This window comes from Ictalurus punctatus, chromosome 1 (genome assembly GCF_001660625.3).
Source record: "Ictalurus punctatus breed USDA103 chromosome 1, Coco_2.0, whole genome shotgun sequence".
NCBI classification, from domain to species: Eukaryota; Metazoa; Chordata; class Actinopteri; order Siluriformes; family Ictaluridae; genus Ictalurus; species Ictalurus punctatus.
In genome coordinates, this window is record NC_030416.2 from 37,580,026 (window position 1) to 37,603,472 (window position 23,447).

Here is a 23,447-nt window from a genome sequence, read left to right on the forward strand (position 1 = left end):
CAGGAGGCTGCAATAGCGAGGGCCACCACCCCTTACAGCTAGCACTCATATTAAAGGCCAAAGCAATAGATTTGTATTTGTATTAAAATGAGGTCTCTGTAGTACATAGCTTTCTGAACAAAATTTCAGCATTTAGTATTTCATTTAGTATTTAGTATTATGAATGTATAATTTCTTTCTTTGCTTCTATTTTCTCATTTGTAAGTCGCTTTGGATAAAAGCGTCTGCTAAATGCTAAATACATTTAATACAATTTCTTGAATAATGACAAATAAATCAGTCCAAAATATTTTGTCAGATTTATTCAAAGAACGCCTCCAACAAAACAGTTTTTGTGATGCAGAGTTTTAAAGTTACACAGTAGGAAGAAAATGGAAGAGAGGATAAATCAGTAATCTGGTGAAATCTAAGATTGAGCTAATACGCATTTTTGTTTCAGAAACAGAGGATTTCTCTAAGAATACATTTTATATCTTAATCACAGACACTGATTCATCAGGAATGATAGTCATATTAGATAGTCTATTAGACATGGAAATCAAAGGAGAGAAATTCATTAGCAGGTGTCAGAGACTTTTTTAGAGTATTCCTGGTACGTGTACCTCTCAACAACATTCCCATGGATTTTGTACTCAAGAAAATCCCAGTTGAGCACGTTCCCACTCGGAGCATTGTATTGTTTCGCATACAGCTGCTCAATCTGACATGCCCTCAGAACACTATCAAACATGTGTACATCTGTAATTTCACCCACAAAGCTCTGATGTACGTCAAATTTACCCAAAAATGAATCAGGATCCTGTCCGATAATTATAGCTCCATTTGGATGTACATTATGGCCATGCCTGTAGATGGTCAGCATGCTGCGGCGTCCGTCCACCCAAAATGCGGTGTTTCCAGTGCTCGAATCCCAGGTGACACACAGATGAGTGGGTAAAGCTGACAGCATCGGGAGAGTAAAGAATGCACCATCTTTACTGCTTCTCAAGTATAGAGAAAGTCTTCCATTTTTTTCTCTCCACACATTGAGCTCGTCAGCCCCTTGAGTGCGATAAGCGAACAGGATGATCTCTCGCTCGTACCAGATTTGAGTAGCAACGCGCATACAGAGTGTGAAGGCCTGCAAATTCAGAGGTTTCATTGGTGTGAGTTGCACATAGGCAGAGCTTGACTCTTCAGGGAAGACAAACACCTTACCTACTGGGAAAAATAACACAGAATAGTACAGTTGTGTCCAAAAACCTCATGTGCACTTCTATTAACTGTTTTTATTCATGTGTTAGCCATAATGAACACAATCAGACATACTGTAGATTTAATGAATAAAACAGTGGTGAAGGTGATGAGGGAAAACTCCCAGAGATGAAGGAACTTTGAGAGGAATCAGATTCAAAAGGGAACCCATCCTTTTATGGGTGATGGATAGTGAGACTATAAATCATTACAGTATAAAGGTGTAGAAGAGTAAAGACAAACAGTACTCAGTGTGTTGAAAGGATGTTCAATATGAACATATGGGATCATATTTGGGAACACAGTAAGGATCTACAATTGCCATTGAATACATCAATATTCAGACCGCAGACATAACTACAGAATTGAGCGCTATTCAGAAGTTACGGGAGCATTACGAAAGGGCGTAAAATTCCTCTAAAGCAGGTGCGTCTCATTTACATGCCATTCTGACCTTGTACTTAAGTTATTTTTTTAAACACTTAAAGTTGAAGTCAGAAAACTCTATGGATGTTTTATAATAACTCCTAATTAAGTATTGATCACTTCGACATTAATTCCCAATAGCTAAGCCTTAGCTTCCTCCTGGAGATCTACTACCTAATATACCTTAACCTATTCCAATTCATCAGTGTCGAAAATGTAAAGGTCTAATAAATATTAGTTACTGTTTACTTTTATTTTGCAAGTGCTCACAAAACTACAAAATAGGAAGTGATGTTTAATTGAACCGATCGGACTGTTGTAATCAACACATGCAGACCATGTTCTTATTTTTGCAGCAAAACCCAGCAGCCTTCAGTATGTTGTTGTTTTTTTTAATCTGAAAAGTGTTTCTTACATAATACGCTGCTTTATTTACTAAAATATAAACATTTTTCTGTAACATTTAATTTTGTGCTGGGAAACTAATGCTAGGAAACCTGAAATGTTTTTGAACTGACTTGAAAATGTAGTACTCATAGAATAAAAATCTATAACATAGTTTGTACTTAAACAAAATCGGGTGCCTAAGACTTTTGCACAGTACTGTATCATCATAAAACTTGATAAATGGGTTTATATATGGAATCTTTATTGTTCTATCTCATTTGGTAAGAACTGGTCATTGGTGAAGCTATTTGGGAAGAATGCTTGGACCCCACAGATTGCTGCTTGTGGCTGTACTTCTCCTTCTTCTTCTCCTCCTTCTCCTTCTTCTCCTTCCGCTTCTTATTATTATTATTGTTCTTAATAATAATAATAACAACAACAACAATAATAATAATAACAATGTTGTTGTTAATAATAATAATAATAATAATAATAATAATAATAATAATAATAATAATAATAATAATAATTAAAGCAGTGCCTTGTGGATAAAATATAATTTTAACTTTTAAAATTTGAATTTGATTAACAAAATGTGGTTTTATGCAGTTTAATTGAAGTAGTACCATGTATTATCTACACCAGTATTTCTGTAAAGCTGATTTGTGATAACACATATTGTTAAAAGCACTATACCAATAAAACATTTTACTCAGTTGATTTAAATTATATGAAGTCTGAGGTCATTAACAAAACACCAACAGCAAATAGTCACAGTAACGTAAACATTTTAGTCACATAAATGTAAACATTTTCCTAAAGGATTCTTAATTTGATTTGACATAAAATGTTGATAGAAACTTACAGTCAGTGGCTGAGGCCAGAACCAGAAGAAGCAACAACACCACAGTCACCTTCATCTTCATCTTACTGCAATTGTTTATTATTTAATAGGAAGTTACATAGTTAAATTATTAGAAATAATCATAACAGTTATATATAAGAGTTATACTGTATGTCTTAATGAAATTATGGTACCACAGAAATATTACTGCAGACATTTTAATTTGATTACAAAACACATATTTTGCAGATGATTATAATATAAACGGCACATTTTATGAAAACTTACTTTTTTGAATACTTCTTTTGAAAGAGAAATGCAGCTTTTGCTTAGAATGACTTGCACTTGTACATCACAGTGGATTTATAATGAAACGTGTGGGAGGAGGTTGGGCGTATCCAACCCAGTCTCACAGAAAAAAATGTTTGCATGATTTTCTCCACGCGATGAATTAACATTCTGTCTCCCTGTTTTAAATATATATATATATATATATATATATATATATATATATATATATATATATATATATATATATATATATATATATATATTTTTTTTTTAAACGATAGTACATCTATCAAAGTCTTTGACCATTTGACATGCTGTGAAATCAACAAAACTCACTGGGCTTGGTAACGTCAATGATGTCAAATCACAGACAAAGTTATCCCTTGCATCCTAAAAGTTTATATTAAATTTAATATGAAATCAGATTCCAAGTGATGGGAAATCCTTCCCGTTATGTTTATAGAACATAACCCTGGCTTTGATCTGTTCAATCTGTTGCCCTCAGAGAGACGTTACAGGTGCATCAAAACAAGGACTAGTAGATTTAGGAATAGTTTATTCCCAGAAGCTATTACCATGATAAACAAACACATGTACTGAGTCCACAGCATATGTATATAGTGTCTCAAAACTGTGCATTTCATAGTACCTCCTGCATCCACCCCAATATCTATCTATCTTGCATATCTATCTTGCATATCTTATATATCTTGTTTATTTATTTTGTTTATTTATCTGTGTATTTATCTGTGTATTATCTGTTTATTCTTCTTGTGTATTGAATGTACATGTTTGCATGGAGCAAAAAGGAGTGGCTCTTAATTTCATTGTACATATGTATAGTGACAATAAAAAGGCATTCATCATCATCATTTATAAGCTAATATTTTATTTCTATTTCATCCTAGATATAACCTAGATTTTGAAATGTGTGTGTGTGTGTGTGTGGGATGTTTAATGGCTCATATGCCCATACAGCACCCCTGGGGAAGAGAGGGTTAAGGGCTTTGTTCAGGGGCCCAACAGTGGCAGCTAGGTGATGGTGGGGCTTGAACCCCCAACATACTGATCAGTAACCCAGAGTTAATCTTCAGGCTAACAGACTCACTCTTTTTCCTGCATACATAACGCTTATCATTGTGGCCAAACAGTTAATTTTTTTGTTTTATATGACTCTTTATTTTTTAAATGTATTTTTTGTTTTATTTGAAAAGGGTGATGATCACCTGCAAACTTAAGTTTGGATTTTTATGCTGGTCTTTGAGTAGAGGCTTCATCCTTGCAAGACCATGATGCTGTAGGTGAGAGGCCCAGGTAACAGTCTTGAACAGGCACAGTTAGAGAGCAGCACAAAAGAGGAAGGATATTTTTTATCTTGTTCATTTCCCCAGCTCAGTAAGGATAAGTAAATTGCTTACTCAGAGGGTGTGGAGGAAGCATGACAGACAAACGTTCATCCAGTAAACGAATATAAAACTCAGATGAACAAAGTTATGGACCAAGGATGTCACTTCTGGACCAAGGATGTCCAGTCTGGACCCAAACAAAATAAAAAAGCCAATAGATTAATGGTTGTCTACATTTACTTTTATGGCATTTGAGACCCTTTTCCAGAGTGACTTACATTTATTTCATTTTATACAACTGAACAATTGAGGGCCTTGCCAGGGCCCAGCAGTGTAAGGCTTGCAGTGCTGGTATTTGAACTCATCACCTTCCAATGTCTTCAACACAGAACTACCACTGCTCCTAAACTTATTTTGTATATTCGTTAACTATTTTATAAACCTCTGCCCATCTTTACCTCTGAGAGACTCCGCCTCTCTAATATAATCTTTTAACACCCGATCATGTTACTGTCCTGTTCCCAATTAACCTCCAGCTGTTTCTTTTTTATAACACTTACTTTTCCAGCCTTTTGTTGCCCTGTCCCAACTTTTTTGAGACGTCTTGTGGCCATCAAATTCAAAATTACCTTATTTTTTTCTTAAAACAGTACATTTCCTCAGTTTAAACATTTTAAATGTTTTCTATTTGTGAATAAAATATGGGTTTGTGAGATTTGCAAATCATTGCATTGTTTTTATTGACATTTTTACCCAGCGTCCTTTTTTGGAATTGTGGTTGTACAATATTACATCGCTGTTGCCGTCTTCTGACTGTGGAAATAAGAACATCTAATCATAAGCTCATAGTAAGTTTATTAAATTGTACTTTCACTAGACAGTCATATCTGATGTATCTGTTTGTTATTCACCATGATTCATCGTTATGGGGAAACCTACCCCAGGAGCACAGGGTCGCTGTGTCATTATTTAGCCAGTCATGGTCTAAAAAGAGAAATGGACAACAATAATCTACAAAGGCTTCAAATGCAGCACTGAGTACCAACAATATTCCATTAACTAACTTACAACAGGGTTGAAAGTTATTTACTTTTAGGTAGCAGAATATGAATGTGTCAGTAATTATTAATGGATTATTATGTGTTGCACTTTATAATATTTTATACTTTATAATGTTAACAACACATATAGACATTGAAGTTGTAATTGGAAGTATAGGAATTGGTATATAAGGGAAGTAAATCTCCAGGCGGAAGGTAATCATTAGCTATTGGAAATGAATGTGGATGTGATCAGTACTTATTCAGTAGTTACTTTTTAAAAGCCGTAGTTCCTTGGATTCTCCAAAGCAAAGAACCATTCAGCTGTGCCTGGTTATATTTTGAGCTAATTTGCATAAAATATCACTTCTAGTTTTACAACTGGGCCTTTCTTCACAAAATTGGTGTGAAATTACTCAGCAGAGTCTGAAGCTCAATAAATATCAGAAATGTTGAGATTTGTAAACAATATGGCCACCACAAGCCAATAAATCCTAGTGGTTCAGAGCTTGGTTTACTCAAATAGCTGTAACTCGTGAAGTGATTCTATCTATCTATCTATCTATCTGTCTATCTATCTATCTATCTATCTATCTATCTATCCATCCATCCATCCATCTATCCATCTATCTATCTATCTTCTTTCCTTTTAGCTACCTATTAGATATTACTCTATTACACACTCACATATATCATGATGGTTTACCATACATAAAATAACCCCCGTGATCTCTCTCACATTAAAAACACAAATCTCATAAATACCTCTGATCTGCTGTCCACTGCAACCCTTCTGCCCCGTTATCCCTACCTCAAAACACGCACACACACACACACACACAACACCCACGGTCCCTGAAACAACACAGAACAAAAAAACCTCAGGTATAAGCTTGACTGTGTTACATTAGTTCATTGCACTGACGTCTCACTCCTCAGCAATGCCATGGCCTTTTATCCTCTGTTGCTAACTGTTGTTCTTTGTTTATTTGACCAGTGTGTTTCAGATATACACCACCATGCTCACATACAAAACAATCCAATAAAATAACACCAACAAGTAACCTATCGCACACAGCAATACTCACATAGACCATGCATCAATAGTACACCACTGATAAACCCAACAAGAGATCTCCCAAAACATGTCATTGATCAAATTCCTGACAGGCAGAAATAAAAAGTACTACAGCATCTGACCACACTAAACGCAGATATATGCTTACTCGAAGAAACACAAGTTACAAATTACACACCCCACAATTCAACCACATTTTCGCTGCTCACTGCTTTACCAAACAAAGAGGTGTAGCAATTTTAACAAACAAAAAAAATCTCATTCACACGCAGTGCCACTATCACCGACCCTGAAGGCAGATACATCATAAACATCTCTATCAACAACAGCCTGATAACAATAGCAAACATATATGGACCAAATACAGACAACCCCTTGATCTTCTGCCCTCTTCACACATCTCACAAACGTCCCGGATTCCCCATCATAATCGATGGTGACTTTAACCCAGTCATCAACCCAGAATTATATAAAACCACTAGTACACATAAAACACAGAACTGTTAGTACACACTACACAGAACTGGCAGAGCACACAAACAATAAGGCAATACATGTCTGTCTCTGGACTTGGTGATTGTTTGCGACTACAACACCCAAACACCAAGGAACACACATATTACTCCTCAGCTCACCACACACACACACACACACACACACACACACACACACACACACACACACTCGGATTGAATTCTTTCTCACCAGCAATACCATATTATATATCAGTCTATTACAATTCACTCTATTACAATCGTTCTGGACACAGAAGACATCAATAACTTTCTAAATAATATCAAACTACCAAAATTAACTGAAGAACAAGAGATTTCCTTCGATAAACTGATAGAACCAGATGAGATCTTCAACACCCTTAATAGCATGCCTAATAATAAAGCACCAGGGGGAACACTTTAGAATACAGATCCGTCATTAATGATTAATCACACAGGAAGAAATGAATAATGCAATATTAACATTCTAGTAACTGCTATTAACTAGAAACTCTGATTCACGAATATGTAAACAAGAGCACACAGAGGAATGCGGTAGTTCAGCATTTGCTAATCAATAACTACTTTCTTTCATGCCTTCTGGAGAACTACTAAGAAAATATATACAGAATTAATGAGAAGCCGCTACTGTTACTGTACATAATCAGTAGGTAATAGCAGACTTATGATTTGGTTAAGCTGTTTGTGAGGGTTCGAGGCAGTCAAGGCACAAGGGACACAGTTTCCCGAAAATGAGTTTAATGAATCAAAATATATATTAACAAATAAATCTATCCATCCATCCGCTATACCGCTTATCCTTTTCAGGGTCACGGGGAACCTGGAGCCTATCCCAGGGAGAATCGGGTACGGGGGGGGGGCAAAACATTTCAAAGTATGACATTAAAGACAAGGCCAGCTGAATAATTGAAATAAAGATAGAAATAAATATATAATATAATAGAAAGAAAGAAAGATGTAATTATGAATAAGGAAGTAAAGAAAACGAGCACAAAACCTCCCACTTTCCCCCACAGTCAACCTGCCTCTTGGTATTGGCAAGCAGAACTAAAAATAGCAGTGAATGCTAATTTAAATCTAAAAAAAAATGTATAACAACAAAATACATATATTAGTATACAAATATGCCTAAGGATTTTGGGAACTAAAAACCTAAAGAAAAATACATACAGTACTGTGCAAAAGTTTTAGGCACCTATTTTTTTTTTAGTACAAACTTTGTTACAGATTTTTATTTGATGACTTCGACATATCGAGTCAGTACAAACACATTTTAGATTCCCAAACATTAGTTTTCCAGCACAAAATTAAATGTTACAGAAAAATGTTCATCAGTAAAGAAAGCGGCATTCTGCAAGATGCTCAATAAAATTACAGCTCATTTCCTTATAAAACTGCACTAACTCTACCTGAGACTACTATTATTATTTTTATTTTTTGTCACACTAAATATTGACTTTGTTTCATTTACTACTGTTTACTGCTCTTTACTGTATTTCAGTATTTTGAAGGCATCTACAGCATTTCTTTGCATATGCCTAAAACTTTTGCACAGTACTGTATGTACAGTATGTATGTAAGTATTAAAAATTATTTTTTTTAAAAATGAATTAAAGTTAAATTTCATTAAAATTAAATTTAAATTTTAAAAATATTTTTTAAAGTATTTTTTTAAAAATTAAAAAAAAAAAACACCTAATTTTTACATTAGCTTTTTTTTTTTTCACATAAACATCACAGGCGTATGTCGTATCAGCAAGTTTTTTGTTTGTTTGTTTTTTACAGTTTTGTTGCCTGACTCAGGAATGGGAATTTGGCTGGCTGCTCGGTTCACAGGACACACATAATATTAAGTAGTTTTGATAAGTGGTTGTTCATGCTCGACTGTTGAGTTTGTGTCCTCTTTATTTTAACGTGGCCTTTGTTAAAAATATTATTATCAGAATAATGTTCTGATCTCTATTCAAGTCACGTACAGATCCAGTATATATTCAGGTAAGGTACTAATTTCTTCCTCTTCTTCCACCTGAAGGTTTCTTCTTCCAGCCGGTGTTCATGCACTGTAAAAGAATTCAATAAAACAAAGTCTGAGTCACAATAAAGTTTACATTTTCCACTACTTTGTAGACATTTGTATTTTTGGGTGTTACAAAGCCTATCTAAATAAGATATTTTACTTAAAGTTTAAAGTTTCTTGTTGCCGCGGTCTCTGTACATCACCCTATCTAGTTCCTATCAAACCCTGGTAGAGTGGAGTTAGTAACAGTTAGTACTGCACATGAAGTGCAAATCTTTTTTAGCCCTCATTTGAGCAGGCTAAACCGACCCGTCTGCTAGCTGCACTGACTCATCACCTAGTTCCACAATATTAAGACTGTGTCTGTTCTCCGAGCTAAACAGAAACGTAGATAGATAAATACATCACACTCGTCTAAATGGCAGAGGCGGAAGTCTCAGTTATTTATAATGATAATCTAGTCGTCACACGTGGACATGAATTCGAAGCGTTTGAAATTCTTTATACTAAAATAACACATTGTGGCAACAAAAATAAACCAAAATAAACTTTTGAGAAGCGTTATGTTTGGAAAAGGAAAACACTGCATTCCAGCATAAGAACTTTATCCCATCTGTGAAACATGGTGGTGGTAGTGTCATGGTTTGGGCCTGTTTTGCTGCATCTGGACCAGGATGACTTGCAGACATTGATGGCTGAATTCTGAATGATACCAGCGATTTCTAAAGGAAAATATCAGGACATCTGTCCATGAACAGAATCTGAAGAGAAAGTGGGTCATGCAGCAAGACAACGATCCTGACGTGCCACGTCAAGAACTGGCCGACCGATGAGATTCGCGTTTTTGTTCACATGCACGGAGCCACCGAAGTTACATAAAAGTACGACTTGATGGCGCTCAAGTACAAAACTGTCTTACAGACGAAGACGGAGCCGAAAAAGAAGAAGAATCCCACCATTTTACTGAGAGTACGTACATGACCCGAAATAAAATATTCACTGCTAATAAATCCTTCTGCCTACACACACAAACAAGGTGTCTTTGGAAAACACCAGATTCAAAATTGCACACTAAATTATATATAAGTAAAGTGTATTTATTATGTTGTGACTATGTTTTGACGACACTGAAATGTAAGCATATTGTAAATGATCCATTTAATTCTTTCAGTGTTATTTTCTACACTAAATAGCATCTTTTGTTTCTTTGTAAATGATTATCCGCTGATTGATCCATTGTATTTATTTTATCCTGGTATATATATATATATATATATATATATATATATATATATATATATATATATATATATATATATATGTGTGTGTGTGTGTGTGTGTGTGTGTGTGTGTGTGTGTGTGTGTGTGTGTGTATAAGTATTCTTCACCTCTTATTCAAATATCTAAGAGCCCCATTATTGAGTAGTTGTATTATCATATTGACCAATTCATCAATTTGCAGGAACATAAATTTTTTTGTTTACAACAATAGTTGCCTTATACCCACCCCCTCCCTGCTCCAAAAACTAGATTAAAAAATAAAATTATCTTGGTCTTCCCGTAAGTATGTGAATGCTATTGCTGTGACTTTGATATAATTAAAATCATTACTTATTTAAAAAGAGTATACTGTTTAAAATGGGAACTTTAAGTATTTGTTGCAGCGTAAATCAGCAAATATCTTACATTTCCCAAAAGTGCTTTACAGAGTTCACAAAAAGTGTGTGAACGTCTTAAAGACGTAAATACCGGCTCTCTTCATCTTCTTAGTGATGAGCAGGTGTCAGAAACAGAAAGTTGTGCAGCGCCACCTTGTGTAATGGTGTATTACTGCTTTTCAAAAAGCGCCATCTACTGTCAGGGAGTGAATTTGCACTTTTATTCAGCGCATGGCCCGTGTTTAACGCCTGGGTGTGAACACAAAAAAACCTGTGGCGAAAAAAGTCCTGGTGTGAACAGGACCTTATTCATCACACAGCCTCGCTATGAGCCATGGGACAAACATCAGTCTATCTAGTCTATCTCACATCTAGTGATGTGAGAAAATTGTCCTTCAGAGAAAATGAGTAATAAATAGAGATACACAGAAAAAAAGTATTTTCTGTTGACTCACCAGGTCTACTGTCTGTTTCTACACTGAATAGGTTACTCATCAACAGAGTGCTCTTTCTCTTCTTCATCAGGATGTTCTCTCTTTTGCTTCTTGGAACTTTTCATGAATGAACTTCTTTCCTGCTTTTCATTTTCTCTATCTGCAGAATTAAGATGTCTCAGGTCATGTTGTGCAAGATTTTTTTCTTTCTCTTCCAAATGAATCTCCTTTCCCTCCAGGCGCTGTTCTCTCTCATCCACACGACTCTCTCTTCTATCTATACGCATTTCCCTCTTTTCCAGTTGAACCTCTCTTCCATCCAGACACTTTCCTCTCTCTTGCAAACTATTCTCTCTCCCCAACAGATGCTTTAAACGTTCATCTAAAGAAACTTCTTTTTCTTCCAGATGTTTTGTTCTCTCTTGCAAACTATTCTCTCTCCCCAACAGATGCTTTAAGCTTCCTTCTAAAGAAATGTCTTTTTCTTCCAGATGTTTTGTTCTCTCTTGCAAGCGAGTCTCTCTTCCCTCTAGATATTTTGATCTTTTCCCCAAATTAATCTCTCTTACAAACAGTTGTTTTTCTTTCTCTTCAAATTGAACTTCTTTTCCATCCAGATGCTTTTCTTTCTCTTGCAAATGAATCCCTCTTTGCTGTAGATGCTTTTCTTTTTCTGCTAAATTCATTTCTTTTCCATCCAGATGCTTTTCTTTTTCTTCAAACTGAACTTCTTTTCCATCCAGATGCTTTCCTTTCTCTTGCAAAGTAATTTCTTTTTGTTGTAGATGCTTTTCTTTTTCTGCTAAATTCGTTTCTTTTTCATTCAGATGCTTTTCTCTCTCTTCCAGATGAATTTCTTTTCTATCCTGATGGGTTTCTCTCTTTTCTACAGCAATCTCTCTTGCTTCCAGATTCTTTTCTTTCTTTTCATAATTAACTTTCATATGCAGATGTTTTTCTTTCTTTTCCTTCTTATTTTTCTTGATTTTGCACGTTTGCTTTGTTGTATCCTCTATGGTCTGTGAGGGATTGTTCCCAGTAGCTGTGCCCATTTCTAAAAACAAAATAGACGATATAAGAGAACCAAAGATCAATAAAAATAATAACTCAATACGAGTATTCCATTGTGCTTTAAAATAAAAAAAATATATGTATATTTGATTTACCTTTTACTGGGCGATAATCATATGTTTCTGGTGTGTCAGGAGAACTTAGACCTAGATATAGTAAAACAGAGATGGTATCATATAAAATACATATAAAACAGAATATTCTGTATTCATTATAAGGAAACTTGTTTAACTCTCTGAGCAGCACAATGGCCACCAGCATTCAAACCCAACACAGGAATAATTGTGGGACTCACATTTACTAATCAGTCTTCATGCTGATGTACTGTGCAAATGTAGAATATGGCCTGATAGACCACTGCTGCGTGCACTGTTGCTCACCAGGCCCTTCTCCTTGTCCTGCCTTAGTCTTTGGCCCTGCTCCTTACTTGGTTTTAGGTACTGCTCATTGCCTTTGCCTCAATATTAAGCACTGCTTTTTGTTCTGTCTTAGCTTTGGGTCCTGCTCCTTCCCCTTCCTGAGTTTAGCCCTGATCGGGTCCTGCTCAATGCCTGTCTCTCTGTAAGACTCAGTTCTTTACTATATCTCACTCTCAGGTCCTGATCCTGATCTGTCTTTGCTAATACTGTTATAAAGTCCAACATCATTCAGAGTGTGAAAATGTTTTCATGTACATGCAGTCCAGTCCAAATGTCTAAGACCACACTGGAAATCTGGGATTTTTTTTCCATCAGAAGTGAACAGTTTTTTTTATTATTTATTTATTTATTTATTTAAAACAATGAAAGGAAATATTCAATGTCTGGAATTTTTAATATTCAACATTCTGCATTAGTTTTAGGTTACTATTTAAATTTAAGCAAATTTGTGATACAATGTTAGCTATTGTGATACTGACTGTGTGGTTAGATTTCCTTATAATCTTGTTCCTACTACTAATAGAGCAGTGGCAGTGTTGGCTCGGTGGTTGAAGGTTCTGGGTTACTGATCAGAAGTTCAGGAGTTCAAGCCCCTGCACTGCAAGCTACCACTGTTGGACCCTTGAGCAAGGCCCTTAACCCTCAGATGCTCAGATGTATAAAATATAGAAATGTAAGTCGCTCTGGATAAGAACATCGGCCAAATGACGTAAATGTAAATGTAGTTTATCCGGTTTCCTGATCACCTGGCTTACCTGTGAGTTTGCTCAGTGTTTGTCTCGTTTCCATTGAACTGCTCTACCTGCATTTACATTTGTCTCAACCTCCATTGTATAACACAATGGACAGTGAGGGGAAAGAAGTATTTGATCCCCTGCTGATTTTGTACGTTTGCCCACTGACAAAGAAATGATCAGTCTATAATTTTAATGGTAGATTTATTTGTACAGTGAGAGACAGAATAACAACAAAAAATCCAGAAAAACGCATGTCAAAACTGTTATGAATTGATTTGCATTTTAATGAGGGAAATAAGTATTTGACCCCTCTCAATCAGAAAGATTTCTGGCTCCCAGGTGTCTCTTATACAGGTAACGAGCTGAGATTAGGAGCACACTGTTAAAGGGAGTGCTCCTAATCTCAGTTTGTTACCTGTATAAAAGACACCTGTCCACAGAAACAATCAATCAATCAGATTCCAAACTCTCCACCATGGCCAAGACCAAAGAGCTCTCCAAGGATGTCAGGGACAAGATTGTAGACCTATACAAGTCTGGAATGTTCAACAAACCATTGCCAAGCATCTTGGTGAGAAGGGGACAACAGTTGGTGCGATTATTCGCAAATGGAAGAAGCACAAAAGAACTGTCAATCTCCCTCGGCCTGGGGCTCCACGCAAGATCTCACCTTGTGGAGTTGCAGTGATCATGAGAACAGTGAGGAATCAGCCCAGAACTACACGGGAGGATCTTGTCAATGATCTCAAGGCAGCTGGGACCATAGTCACCAAGAAAACAATTGGTAACACACTACGCCGTGAAGGACTGAAATCCTGCAGCGCCCGCAAGTCCCCCTGCTCAAGAAAGCACATATACATGCCCACTGAAGTTCGCCAATGAACGTCTGAATGATTCAGAGGACAACTGGGTGAAAGTGTTGAGGTCAGATGAGACCAAAATGGAGCTCTTTGGCATCAACTCAACTCGCCGTGTTTGGAGGAGGAGGAATGCTGCCTATGACCCCTGGAACACCATCCCCACCGTCAAACATGGAGGTGGAAACATTATGCTTTGGGGGGGTTTTTCTGCTAAGGGGACAGGACAACTTCACCGCATCAAAGGGACGATGGACAGGGCCATGTACCGTCAAATCTTGGGTGAGAACCTCCTTCCCTCAGACAGGGCATTGAAAATGGGTCGTGGATGGGTATTCCAGCGTGACAATGACCCAAAACACACGGCCAAGGCAACAAAGGAGTGGCTCAAGAAGAAGCACATTAAGGTCCTGGAGTGGCCTAGCCAGTCTCCAGACCTAAATCCCATAGAAAATCTGTGGAGGGAGCTGAAGGTTCGAGTTGCCAAACGTCAGCCTCGAAACCTTAATGATTTGGAGAAGATCTGCAAAGAGGAGTGGGACAAAATCCCTCCTGAGATGTGCGCAAACCTGGTGGCCAACTACAAGAAACGTCTGACCTCTGTGATTGCCAACAAGGGTTTTGCCACCAAGTACTAAGTCATGTTTTGCAGAGGGGTCAAATACTTATTTCCCTCATTAAAATGCAAATCAATTTATAACATTTTTGACATACGTTTTTCTGTTGTTGTTTTTTTGTTGTTATTCTGTCTCTCACTGTTCAAATAAATCTACCATTAAAATTATAGACTGATCATTTCTTTGTCAGTGGGCAAACGTACAAATCAGCAGGGGATCAAATACTTTTTCCCTCACTGTACATAATTTAATGTTAAAGAGTTTAATTGTAAAATGTTTATTTAAAAAAAGAAAGAAAACAATATTGAATGGGTATCAATATCCGAAAAGAAAAGAAAAGTCATGTCGTGTTGTTTCTATTTATAATCAATGAGCGCCGTGTTAACTTCAGAAACTCAACAAATCAAATATATACAGATATGAGCAACAACAAGGGTTCACAGAAACTTACTTACAGACATCTGATGAGTCATCAGCCATTTCTTAATGAAAACACAGTCTTCAGGTGTATTACACCTCACACTGCTGAGAGCTGCTCGTGTACGTTTCCTCCCCTCAGTTTCATTTTCTCCAAAATGTGTTTAAATGCAGAGGGCGAGGTTTCAGAAGACAAAGCAAATGTAAAACCATGAGGCGTAACCCTGTGAAATCATGGACTCATTACAGTAATTAAACACATTGTTCACTGTTATGGTATGTTTCACTTAATTAATGATACTTTTTACGTATAATTATATCATACTACTCTACTGTAGTAAATATTTATAAAGAGTACTTTAATATAATTTATTTCTATAATATAAACTTTATATAATTAATGTATTCACTGCATTTATTCACATATGTATTCATTATTTATTCACATATGACAGTAGAAGTCATATTTAATTTAATCAATATTCAAAAACAATAATAATAAAAGACAGTATGTGCACGTTTGTATTTTTTTCTCCTAAAAGGTTTCTATTTGTTTTTTACTTGAATTTTGTTGGTTGCTGTTTCACTTTAAAGGTGGAAAAAGATCTGACATGATTTATCTTACATTTTTTTACATCAGATAAACCTGCACTTTTAACAGGGGTGTGTAAACTTTTTATATCCACTTGACCGTTTTTAAGTGAGCTGGGGTTCACTTCAGCAAATTTAGATAGTTTATACTATAATTGTTCACAGATGCATTGTTAGAGAACATTTTTTGGATTAATTGTTGTAACAAACTTTAAACTTTTCACCAGACGCGTTATTTCTTATTACTTTAATTATTTTTTTAAGCATTCATTTAACTTTTACTCAACTGAATTATTACTAGAGTAGCCCCTTGTTTGTTTCTTCCTTGTTTACTTAACCTTTGGCCTTGAAGTAACATGATGCGGCCTCAGAAACTGTTCTCTCGATAATAAACTGAACAATAAATCCCAGAACTCAGTAACGCTGCCCACTCTCCAATAGAAATATAACTGTTCCTTCTTCCTACATTTTTCTTTAATTATTTTTTTATATAAAAATGCTGTATATTGTGATTGTGATAGACTATCAGTATTATTTCTACCAGTTTGTAAAAACACAATCTTTCCCTCTGCATTGTGTTCCTATAAAGGACACCAGACCACACCTTCCCAAATTACTGGGGATTTATTTATTCTCCTGTAGACAGAATGGAAGTAGTACATGTGCAGTATGGATTCTCTCTCGCACACACATCCTGCTGTGAGAATGAGACTTAGCCCATTTTTACTAATCAATCTAAAAACAAATTATCCTCATTTTGACCCTAATCTTAACTAATCAGAACTGTACACACCCGTTTCTTCAGGAGTTCTAAAAAATCTGCACTGGTGAGAATGTGAATTAGCATCACATTACATTAATAATCAAATATACCACATATCTCCCCAACCTTGTCCTCTAGTTCCTGTTTCATTCTCTCTATCTCTCCATCTTTATTTTCTAGTTCCTCTTTCAGTTGCTCTATCTCTTCATCTTTCTCTTCTATTTCTTCTCGCAGTTGCTCTATCTCTTCATCTTTCTTTTCTATTTCTTCTCGCAGTTCGTTTATTGTTTCATCTTTCTCTTCCAGTTCTTGTCTTTGTTCTTCTAAATCATTATCTCTGTTTTCCAGCTTCTGTCTCTTTCTGTCAATATTTTCCTCTTTATTTTCTAGTTTCTCTTTCAGTTGCTCTATCTCTCCATCTTTCTCTTCTATTTCTTCTCGCAGTTGCTCTATCTCTCCTTGTAGTTCTTGTTTCATCCTCTCAATCTTTTCCTTTTTCTTTTCCAGTTTCAGTCTTTTACGCTCAATCTCCTCTTCTCGTTGTTCGAGCTCTTGTTTTACTATTTCTAAAATGTTTTCAGTTTCCTCGTGTAGTTTTTCTCTCAAGGTGTCCAGCACGGTGTCCATTTTTCAGTAAGAATCCACACTGAGTGAACGTCCTCCCCTGTAACTATACAGAAAAATCAGAGTCAGTAAAAAATACACAGTTAGAAGAATTAAAGACTATTTTACATTATGGACGTAATGACTCACCTGATAAAACACTACACTGAGTTTTAAGAATTAATTTAAATGTTACTGGATGTTCGAAACGGACGTGTCTGCTGAACTTCTTGTTTTGTAGTTCTGGGTTTGTTGACACAGGAAGTTAAAAGCCTTTGTTAAATAAAAAAGAAAAATAAATCACATTTTTAAATAGTCTCTGTTATGCTTTTGGTGAAACTATCAGTATCTGCATTGTCAGTACACTAATAGAAATCTCTCAGAACTACACAGATGTCCACCACAGGTCATAGTGTAACAACCTGGAAGTGAAATGGACATAAGTGGGATTTTATGATATTAATAATCTACACAAAATGTGGAGGCGTGGGGGGAGGGGGGAGTTAAAGTGTCACATGATTTCATTATAAATACACCTGTTCCTGGAAGAACCCAGAGTTTATTACAGAACATTTCTAAACAAACAGCATCATGAAAACAAATTCAGGACAAAGTCTGGACATTGTTTAGTCCCAAACTTTAACCATCCTGTAGAGCAACCAAAAATCAATTAGTGAAACAAAATTATTTTATATATATATATATATATATATATTTACAGTGCTGCTTGAAGGTTTGTGAATATCATCAGATTTTCACACAAGTCCTAAAAGTAGATAAAGACAACCCAATTAATTTTGATTACTGATCAGAAGGTCAGGAGTTCAAGCCCCTGCACTGCAAGCTACCACTGTTGGACCCTTGAGCAAGGCCCTTAACCCTCAAATGCTCAGATGTATAAAATATAGAAATGTAAGTCGCTCTGGATAAGAACATCGGCCAAATGACGTAAATGTAAATGTAAATGTAGTTTATCCGGTTTCCTGATCACCTGGCTTACCTGTGAGTTTGCTCAGTGTTTGTCTCGTTTCCATTGAACTGCTCTACCTGCATTTACATTTGTCTCAACCTCCATTGTGTAACACAATGTACATAATTTTAGTGTTAAAGAGTTAAAAAAAGAAAGAAAACAATATTGAATGGGTATCAATATCCGAAAAGAAAAGAAAAGTCATGTCGTGTTGTTTCTATTTATAATCAATGAGCGCCGTGTTAACTTCAGAAACTCAACAAATCAAATATATACAGATATGAGCAACAACAAGGGTTCACAGAAACTTACTTACAGACATCTGATGAGTCATCAGCCATTTCTTAATGAAAACACAGTCTTCAGGTGTATTACACCTCACACTGCTGAGAGCTGCTCGTGTACGTTTCCTCCCCTCAGTTTCATTTTCTCCAAAATGTGTTTAAATGCAGAGGGCGAGGTTTCAGAAGACAAAGCAAATGTAAAACCATGAGGTGTAACCCTGTGAAATCATGGACTCATTACAGTAATTAAACACATTGTTCACTGTTATGGTATGTTTCACTTAATTAATGATACTTTTTACGTATAATTATATCATACTACTCTACTGTAGTAAATATTTATAAAGAGTACTTTAATATAATTTATTTCTATAATATAAACTTTATATAATTAATGTATTCACTGCATTTATTCACATATGTATTCATTATTTATTCACATATGACAGTAGAAGTCATATTTAATTTAATCAATATTCAAAAACAATAATAATAAAAGACAGTATGTGCACGTTTGTATTTTTTTCTCCTAAAAGGTTTCTATTTGTTTTTTACTTGAATTTTGTTGGTTGCTGTTTCACTTTAAAGGTGGAAAAAGATCTGACATGATTTATCTTACATTTTTTTACATCAGATAAACCTGCACTTTTAACAGGGGTGTGTAAACTTTTTATATCCACTTGACCGTTTTTAAGTGAGCTGGGGTTCACTTCAGCAAATTTAGATAGTTTATACTATAATTGTTCACAGATGCATTGTTAGAGAACATTTTTTGGATTAATTGTTGTAACAAACTTTAAACTTTTCACCAGACGCGTTATTTCTTATTACTTTAATTATTTTTTTAAGCATTCATTTAACTTTTACTCAACTGAATTATTACTAGAGTAGCCCCTTGTTTGTTTCTTCCTTGTTTACTTAACCTTTGGCCTTGAAGTAACATGATGCGGCCTCAGAAACTGTTCTCTCGATAATAAACTGAACAATAAATCCCAGAACTCAGTAACGCTGCCCACTCTCCAATAGAAATATAACTGTTCCTTCTTCCTACATTTTTCTTTAATTATTTTTTTATATAAAAATGCTGTATATTGTGATTGTGATAGACTATCAGTATTATTTCTACCAGTTTGTAAAAACACAATCTTTCCCTCTGCATTGTGTTCCTATAAAGGACACCAGACCACACCTTCCCAAATTACTGGGGATTTATTTATTCTCCTGTAGACAGAATGGAAGTAGTACATGTGCAGTATGGATTCTCTCTCGCACACACATCCTGCTGTGAGAATGAGACTTAGCCCATTTTTACTAATCAATCTAAAAACAAATTATCCTCATTTTGACCCTAATCTTAACTAATCAGAACTGTACACACCCGTTTCTTCAGGAGTTCTAAAAAATCTGCACTGGTGAGAATGTGAATTAGCATCACATTACATTAATAATCAAATATACCACATATCTCCCCAACCTTGTCCTCTAGTTCCTGTTTCATTCTCTCTATCTCTCCATCTTTATTTTCTAGTTCCTCTTTCAGTTGCTCTATCTCTCCATCTTTCTCTTGTAGTTCTTGTTTCATCCTCTCAATCTTTTCCTTTTTCTTTTCCAGTTTCAGTCTTTTACGCTCAATCTCCTCTTCTTGGTGTTCGAGCTCTTGTTTTACTATTTCTAAAATGTTTTCAGTTTCCTCGTGTAGTTTTTCTCTCAAGGTGTCCAGCACGGTGTCCATTTTTCAGTAAGAATCCACACTGAGTGAACGTCCTCCTCTGTAACTATTCAGAAAAATCAGAGTCAGTAAAAAATACACAGTTAGAAGAATTAAAGACTTTTTTACATTATGGACGTAATGACTCACCTGATAAAACACTACACTGAGTTTTAAGAATTAATTTAAATGTTACTGGATGTTCAAAACGGACGTGTCTGCTGAACTTCTTGTTTTGTAGTTCTGGGTTTGTTGACACAGGAAGTTAAAAGCCTTTGTTAAATAAAAAAGAAAAATAAATCACATTTTTAAATAGTCTCTGTTATGCTTTTGGTGAAACTATCAGTATCTGCATTGTCAGTACACTAATAGAAATCTCTCAGAACTACACAGATGTCCACCACAGGTCATAGTGTAACAACCTGGAAGTGAAATGGACATAAGTGGGATTTTATGATATTAATAATCTACACAAAATGTGGAGGCGTGGGGGGAGGGGGGAGTTGCATTGGACATCATTAATTAGTTAAATGATGTCGACCTGCGTGCAATTAAAGTGTCACATGATTTCATTATAAATACACCTGTTCCTGGAAGAACCCAGAGTGTATTACAGAACATTTCTAAACAAACAGCATCATGAAAACAAATTCAGGACAAAGTCTGGACATTGTTTAGTCCCAAACTTTAACCATCCTGTAGAGCAACCAAAAATCAATTAGTGAAACAAAATTATTTTATATATATATATATATATATATTTACAGTGCTGCTTGAAGGTTTGTGAACATCATCAGATTTTCACACAAGTCCTAAAAGTAGATAAAGGCAACCCAATTAAACAAATGAGACAAATTGTACTTTTACTTATCGAGGGAAATGATCCTATATTACATCTCTGTGAGTGGAAAGTATGTGAACGTCTAGGATTAGCAGTTCATTTGAAGATGACATTAGAGTCAGGTGTTTTCGAACAATGGGATGATGATCAGGTGTGAGTGAGTGAGCATCCTGTTTTATTTAAAGAACATGGATCTATCAGAGTCTGATATTAACAATACATGTTGTGGAAGTACATACAAAGCACGAACTAAGGAGATTTCTGAGGACCTCGGGAAAAGAGTTGCTGGAAAAGGTTACAAAACCGTCTCTAAAGAGTTTGGACTCCACCAATCCACAGTCAGATAGACTGTGTATGAACAGAGGAAATTCAAGGCCATTGTTCCCCTCCCCAGGAGTGGCGACCAACAAAGATCACTCCAAGAGCAAGGCTTGTACTAGTCAACAATGCTGTGCATGGCAGGGCTGCAAGGAGAAAGTCACTGCTCTCCAAAAAGAACATTGGTGCCCTTCTGCAGTTTGCTAAAGATCACGTGAACAAGCCAGAAGACTATTGGGAAAAAAATTTGATGGATGAGACCAAAATAGAACTTTTTGGTTTAAATGAGAAGTGAAGGAAAACACTGCATTCCAGCATAAGAACCTTCTCCCAGCTGTGAAACATGGTGGCGGTAGTGTCATGGTTTGGACCAGTTTTGCTGCATCTGGACCAGGACGACTTTCCATCATTGATGGAACAATGAATTTTGAACGATACCAGCAAACTCTAAAGGAAAATGTCAGGACATCTATCCATGAACTGACTCTGAAGAGAAAGTGATTCATGCAGCAAGACAACAACCCTAAACACACGAGTCGTTCTACTAAAGAACAGTTAAAGAAGAATAAAGGTACTGTTTTGGAATGGCCAAGTCAAAGTCCTGACCTTAATCCAGTAGAAATGTTGTGGAAGAACCTGAAGCGAGCAGTTCATGTGAGGAAACCCACCAACACCCCAGAGTTGAAGCTGTTCTGTACTGAGGAACAGGATAAAACTCCTCCAAGCCGATGTGCAGGACTGATCTAAACAAACTGGTAGTTTGCAGGGATTCATGACATAAATTTAAAGGGTGAATCCATATGCAAGGTGCTAGCTCTTTGTAGGACAGGTTTATCTGCAAGGACTCACTAGAGAACTTGTGAAGCCAGAGTATGAAGTGAAAGCAAAAGTGTTTATGCAAATCACAGGAGCAGAAGTATTTAAATATTCAGCAGCCAAAAAGAACAATCCTGTTGCTGAGATTTATACAAAATTCAGTAAAAATAGATCTGGATAACTGAGTAGATCTATGATCTGTGTGACTGAGTGACTATTTTGTTCATTAACAGTGACAGATGAAGTCATTTGACCAAGAGAAAATTAATACTACCCTGGAATCATGGGATCATGACAGGCACAGCTAAATCAACATTTCCAGCTCAGTTCTCCATTTTGATGATGCATGATGGACTCTAATCAAATCACATTACAGTAAGGTCATATCGCAAACGTAAGATCCTGAAAAAAAAACATATTTTAAGTTTTAATGCATTTGGTAATATAGTTTATAAACAATATTTCTTTACAACCTCTCATAACAACTTCGCTCAACAGGACTAAACATCTTCAACTGATGATAAATTGGCTGTCCAGGCAAAATGTATCTACATAAGTAAGACAGGGCTGAGAGGCACGACCGTGTGTGTGTGTGTGTGTGTGAGAGAGAGAGAGAGAGAGAGAGAGAGAGAGAGAGAGAGAGAGAGAGAGAGAGAGAGAGAATGAATTCAGTACTCTAAGCACTGCAGTCTGGCCTTTTTAAATTCCTACCTGCATGTCTGCGCATGCTTGGTGTTTAATCATGTATTAACACTTACCTGTTGCTCTCACCAGAGGGCGCTCAGTGCTAAAAGTTCAAGCCACTTCATCTCAGCATGTATATGGCGTCTCTCTTTATCAAGGAGACATCTGTGGTAATCAAGCTCAGGTCATTTTCACCCTGTTTGTGTGTCTGATTGATTGTGGGTCTGATACAAATTATTTTGTACTTTTTATAAAAATTGCCACAAGCTTCAGACTCTTTATGTTTAGATATTTCCCCTCAGATTTTAACATGATGTCGTTTCTTCAGTGTATTCTTCAGAATATTAACACATATTAGAAAACATGCACACATGGGGCAGTGGTGGTTTGGTGTTTAAGGCTCTGGGTGACTGATCAGAAGGTCGGGGGTTCAAGCCCCAGCACTGCCAAGCTGCCACTGTCGGGCCCTTGAGCAAGGCCCT

General features: G+C 36.1%; 2 protein-coding genes and 2 long non-coding RNA genes across 9 annotated transcripts; all 4 read right to left on the reverse strand.

Moving 5' to 3' along the window:
- Nucleotides 1–287: 287 nt before the first annotated feature.
- Nucleotides 288–3,263, reverse strand: LOC108270428 (pentraxin fusion protein). 2 transcript variants are annotated; one of them, XM_053684534.1, is made up of 3 exons: nucleotides 3,179–3,263; nucleotides 2,912–2,976; nucleotides 288–1,197 (listed from the first exon to the last, which is right to left on the reverse strand). In XM_053684534.1, exons 2-3 carry the CDS (start codon nucleotides 2,970–2,972, stop codon nucleotides 557–559), a joined length of 702 nt encoding a protein of 233 aa, XP_053540509.1. In that variant the 5' UTR covers nucleotides 2,973–2,976; nucleotides 3,179–3,263; the 3' UTR covers nucleotides 288–556. The 2 variants fall into 2 exon arrangements, with proteins under 2 accessions (XP_053540509.1, XP_053540506.1); XM_053684531.1 differs by having other exon boundaries at nucleotides 288–1,200.
- A 1,493-nt stretch (nucleotides 3,264–4,756) lies between these two features.
- LOC108261580 (uncharacterized) lies at nucleotides 4,757–6,407 on the reverse strand. Its single transcript, XR_001811547.3, has 3 exons — nucleotides 6,333–6,407; nucleotides 5,439–5,511; nucleotides 4,757–5,340 (listed from the first exon to the last, which is right to left on the reverse strand). It is a non-coding gene; the product is annotated as an uncharacterized LOC108261580 (long non-coding RNA).
- Nucleotides 6,408–8,860: 2,453 nt separating this feature from the next.
- On the reverse strand, nucleotides 8,861–16,083 carry LOC128634207 (involucrin-like). Of its 4 annotated transcripts, none has more exons than XM_053684487.1 (4): nucleotides 15,422–16,083; nucleotides 12,436–12,486; nucleotides 11,291–12,323; nucleotides 8,861–9,220 (listed from the first exon to the last, which is right to left on the reverse strand). In XM_053684487.1, exons 1-3 carry the CDS (start codon nucleotides 15,441–15,443, stop codon nucleotides 11,323–11,325), a joined length of 1,074 nt encoding a protein of 357 aa, XP_053540462.1. In that variant the 5' UTR covers nucleotides 15,444–16,083; the 3' UTR covers nucleotides 8,861–9,220; nucleotides 11,291–11,322. The 4 variants fall into 4 exon arrangements, with proteins under 4 accessions (XP_053540462.1, XP_053540452.1, XP_053540441.1 ...); XM_053684477.1 differs by having other exon boundaries at nucleotides 15,426–16,078; XM_053684466.1 differs by lacking the exon at nucleotides 15,422–16,083 and adding an exon at nucleotides 13,515–13,664.
- A 1,290-nt stretch (nucleotides 16,084–17,373) lies between these two features.
- Nucleotides 17,374–22,813, reverse strand: LOC128634243 (uncharacterized). Of its 2 annotated transcripts, XR_008397575.1 has the most exons (4): nucleotides 22,072–22,813; nucleotides 20,457–20,579; nucleotides 18,631–20,373; nucleotides 17,374–17,617 (listed from the first exon to the last, which is right to left on the reverse strand). It is a non-coding gene; the product is annotated as an uncharacterized LOC128634243 (long non-coding RNA). The 2 variants fall into 2 exon arrangements; XR_008397582.1 differs by lacking the exon at nucleotides 20,457–20,579.
- Nucleotides 22,814–23,447: the final 634 nt, after the last annotated feature.

Coding starts and splice junctions, on each gene's coding strand:
- LOC108270428 (XM_053684531.1), bottom strand. CDS start 2,972: ATGAAGATGAAGGTGACTGTGGTGTTGTTGCTTCTTCTGGTTCTGGCC. Junction 1,201..2,911: donor TCTGGCCTCAGCCACTGACT/GTAAGTTTCTAT, acceptor TATTTTTCCCAG/TAGGTAAGGTGTTTGTCTTC.
- LOC128634207 (XM_053684466.1), bottom strand. CDS start 13,548: ATGGAAACGAGACAAACACTGAGCAAACTCACAG. Junction 12,487..13,514: donor AACACTGAGCAAACTCACAG/GTAAGCCAGGTG, acceptor TACTATATCTAG/GTCTAAGTTCTCCTGACACA. Junction 12,324..12,435: donor TGATTATCGCCCAGTAAAAG/GTAAATCAAATA, acceptor TTTTGTTTTTAG/AAATGGGCACAGCTACTGGG.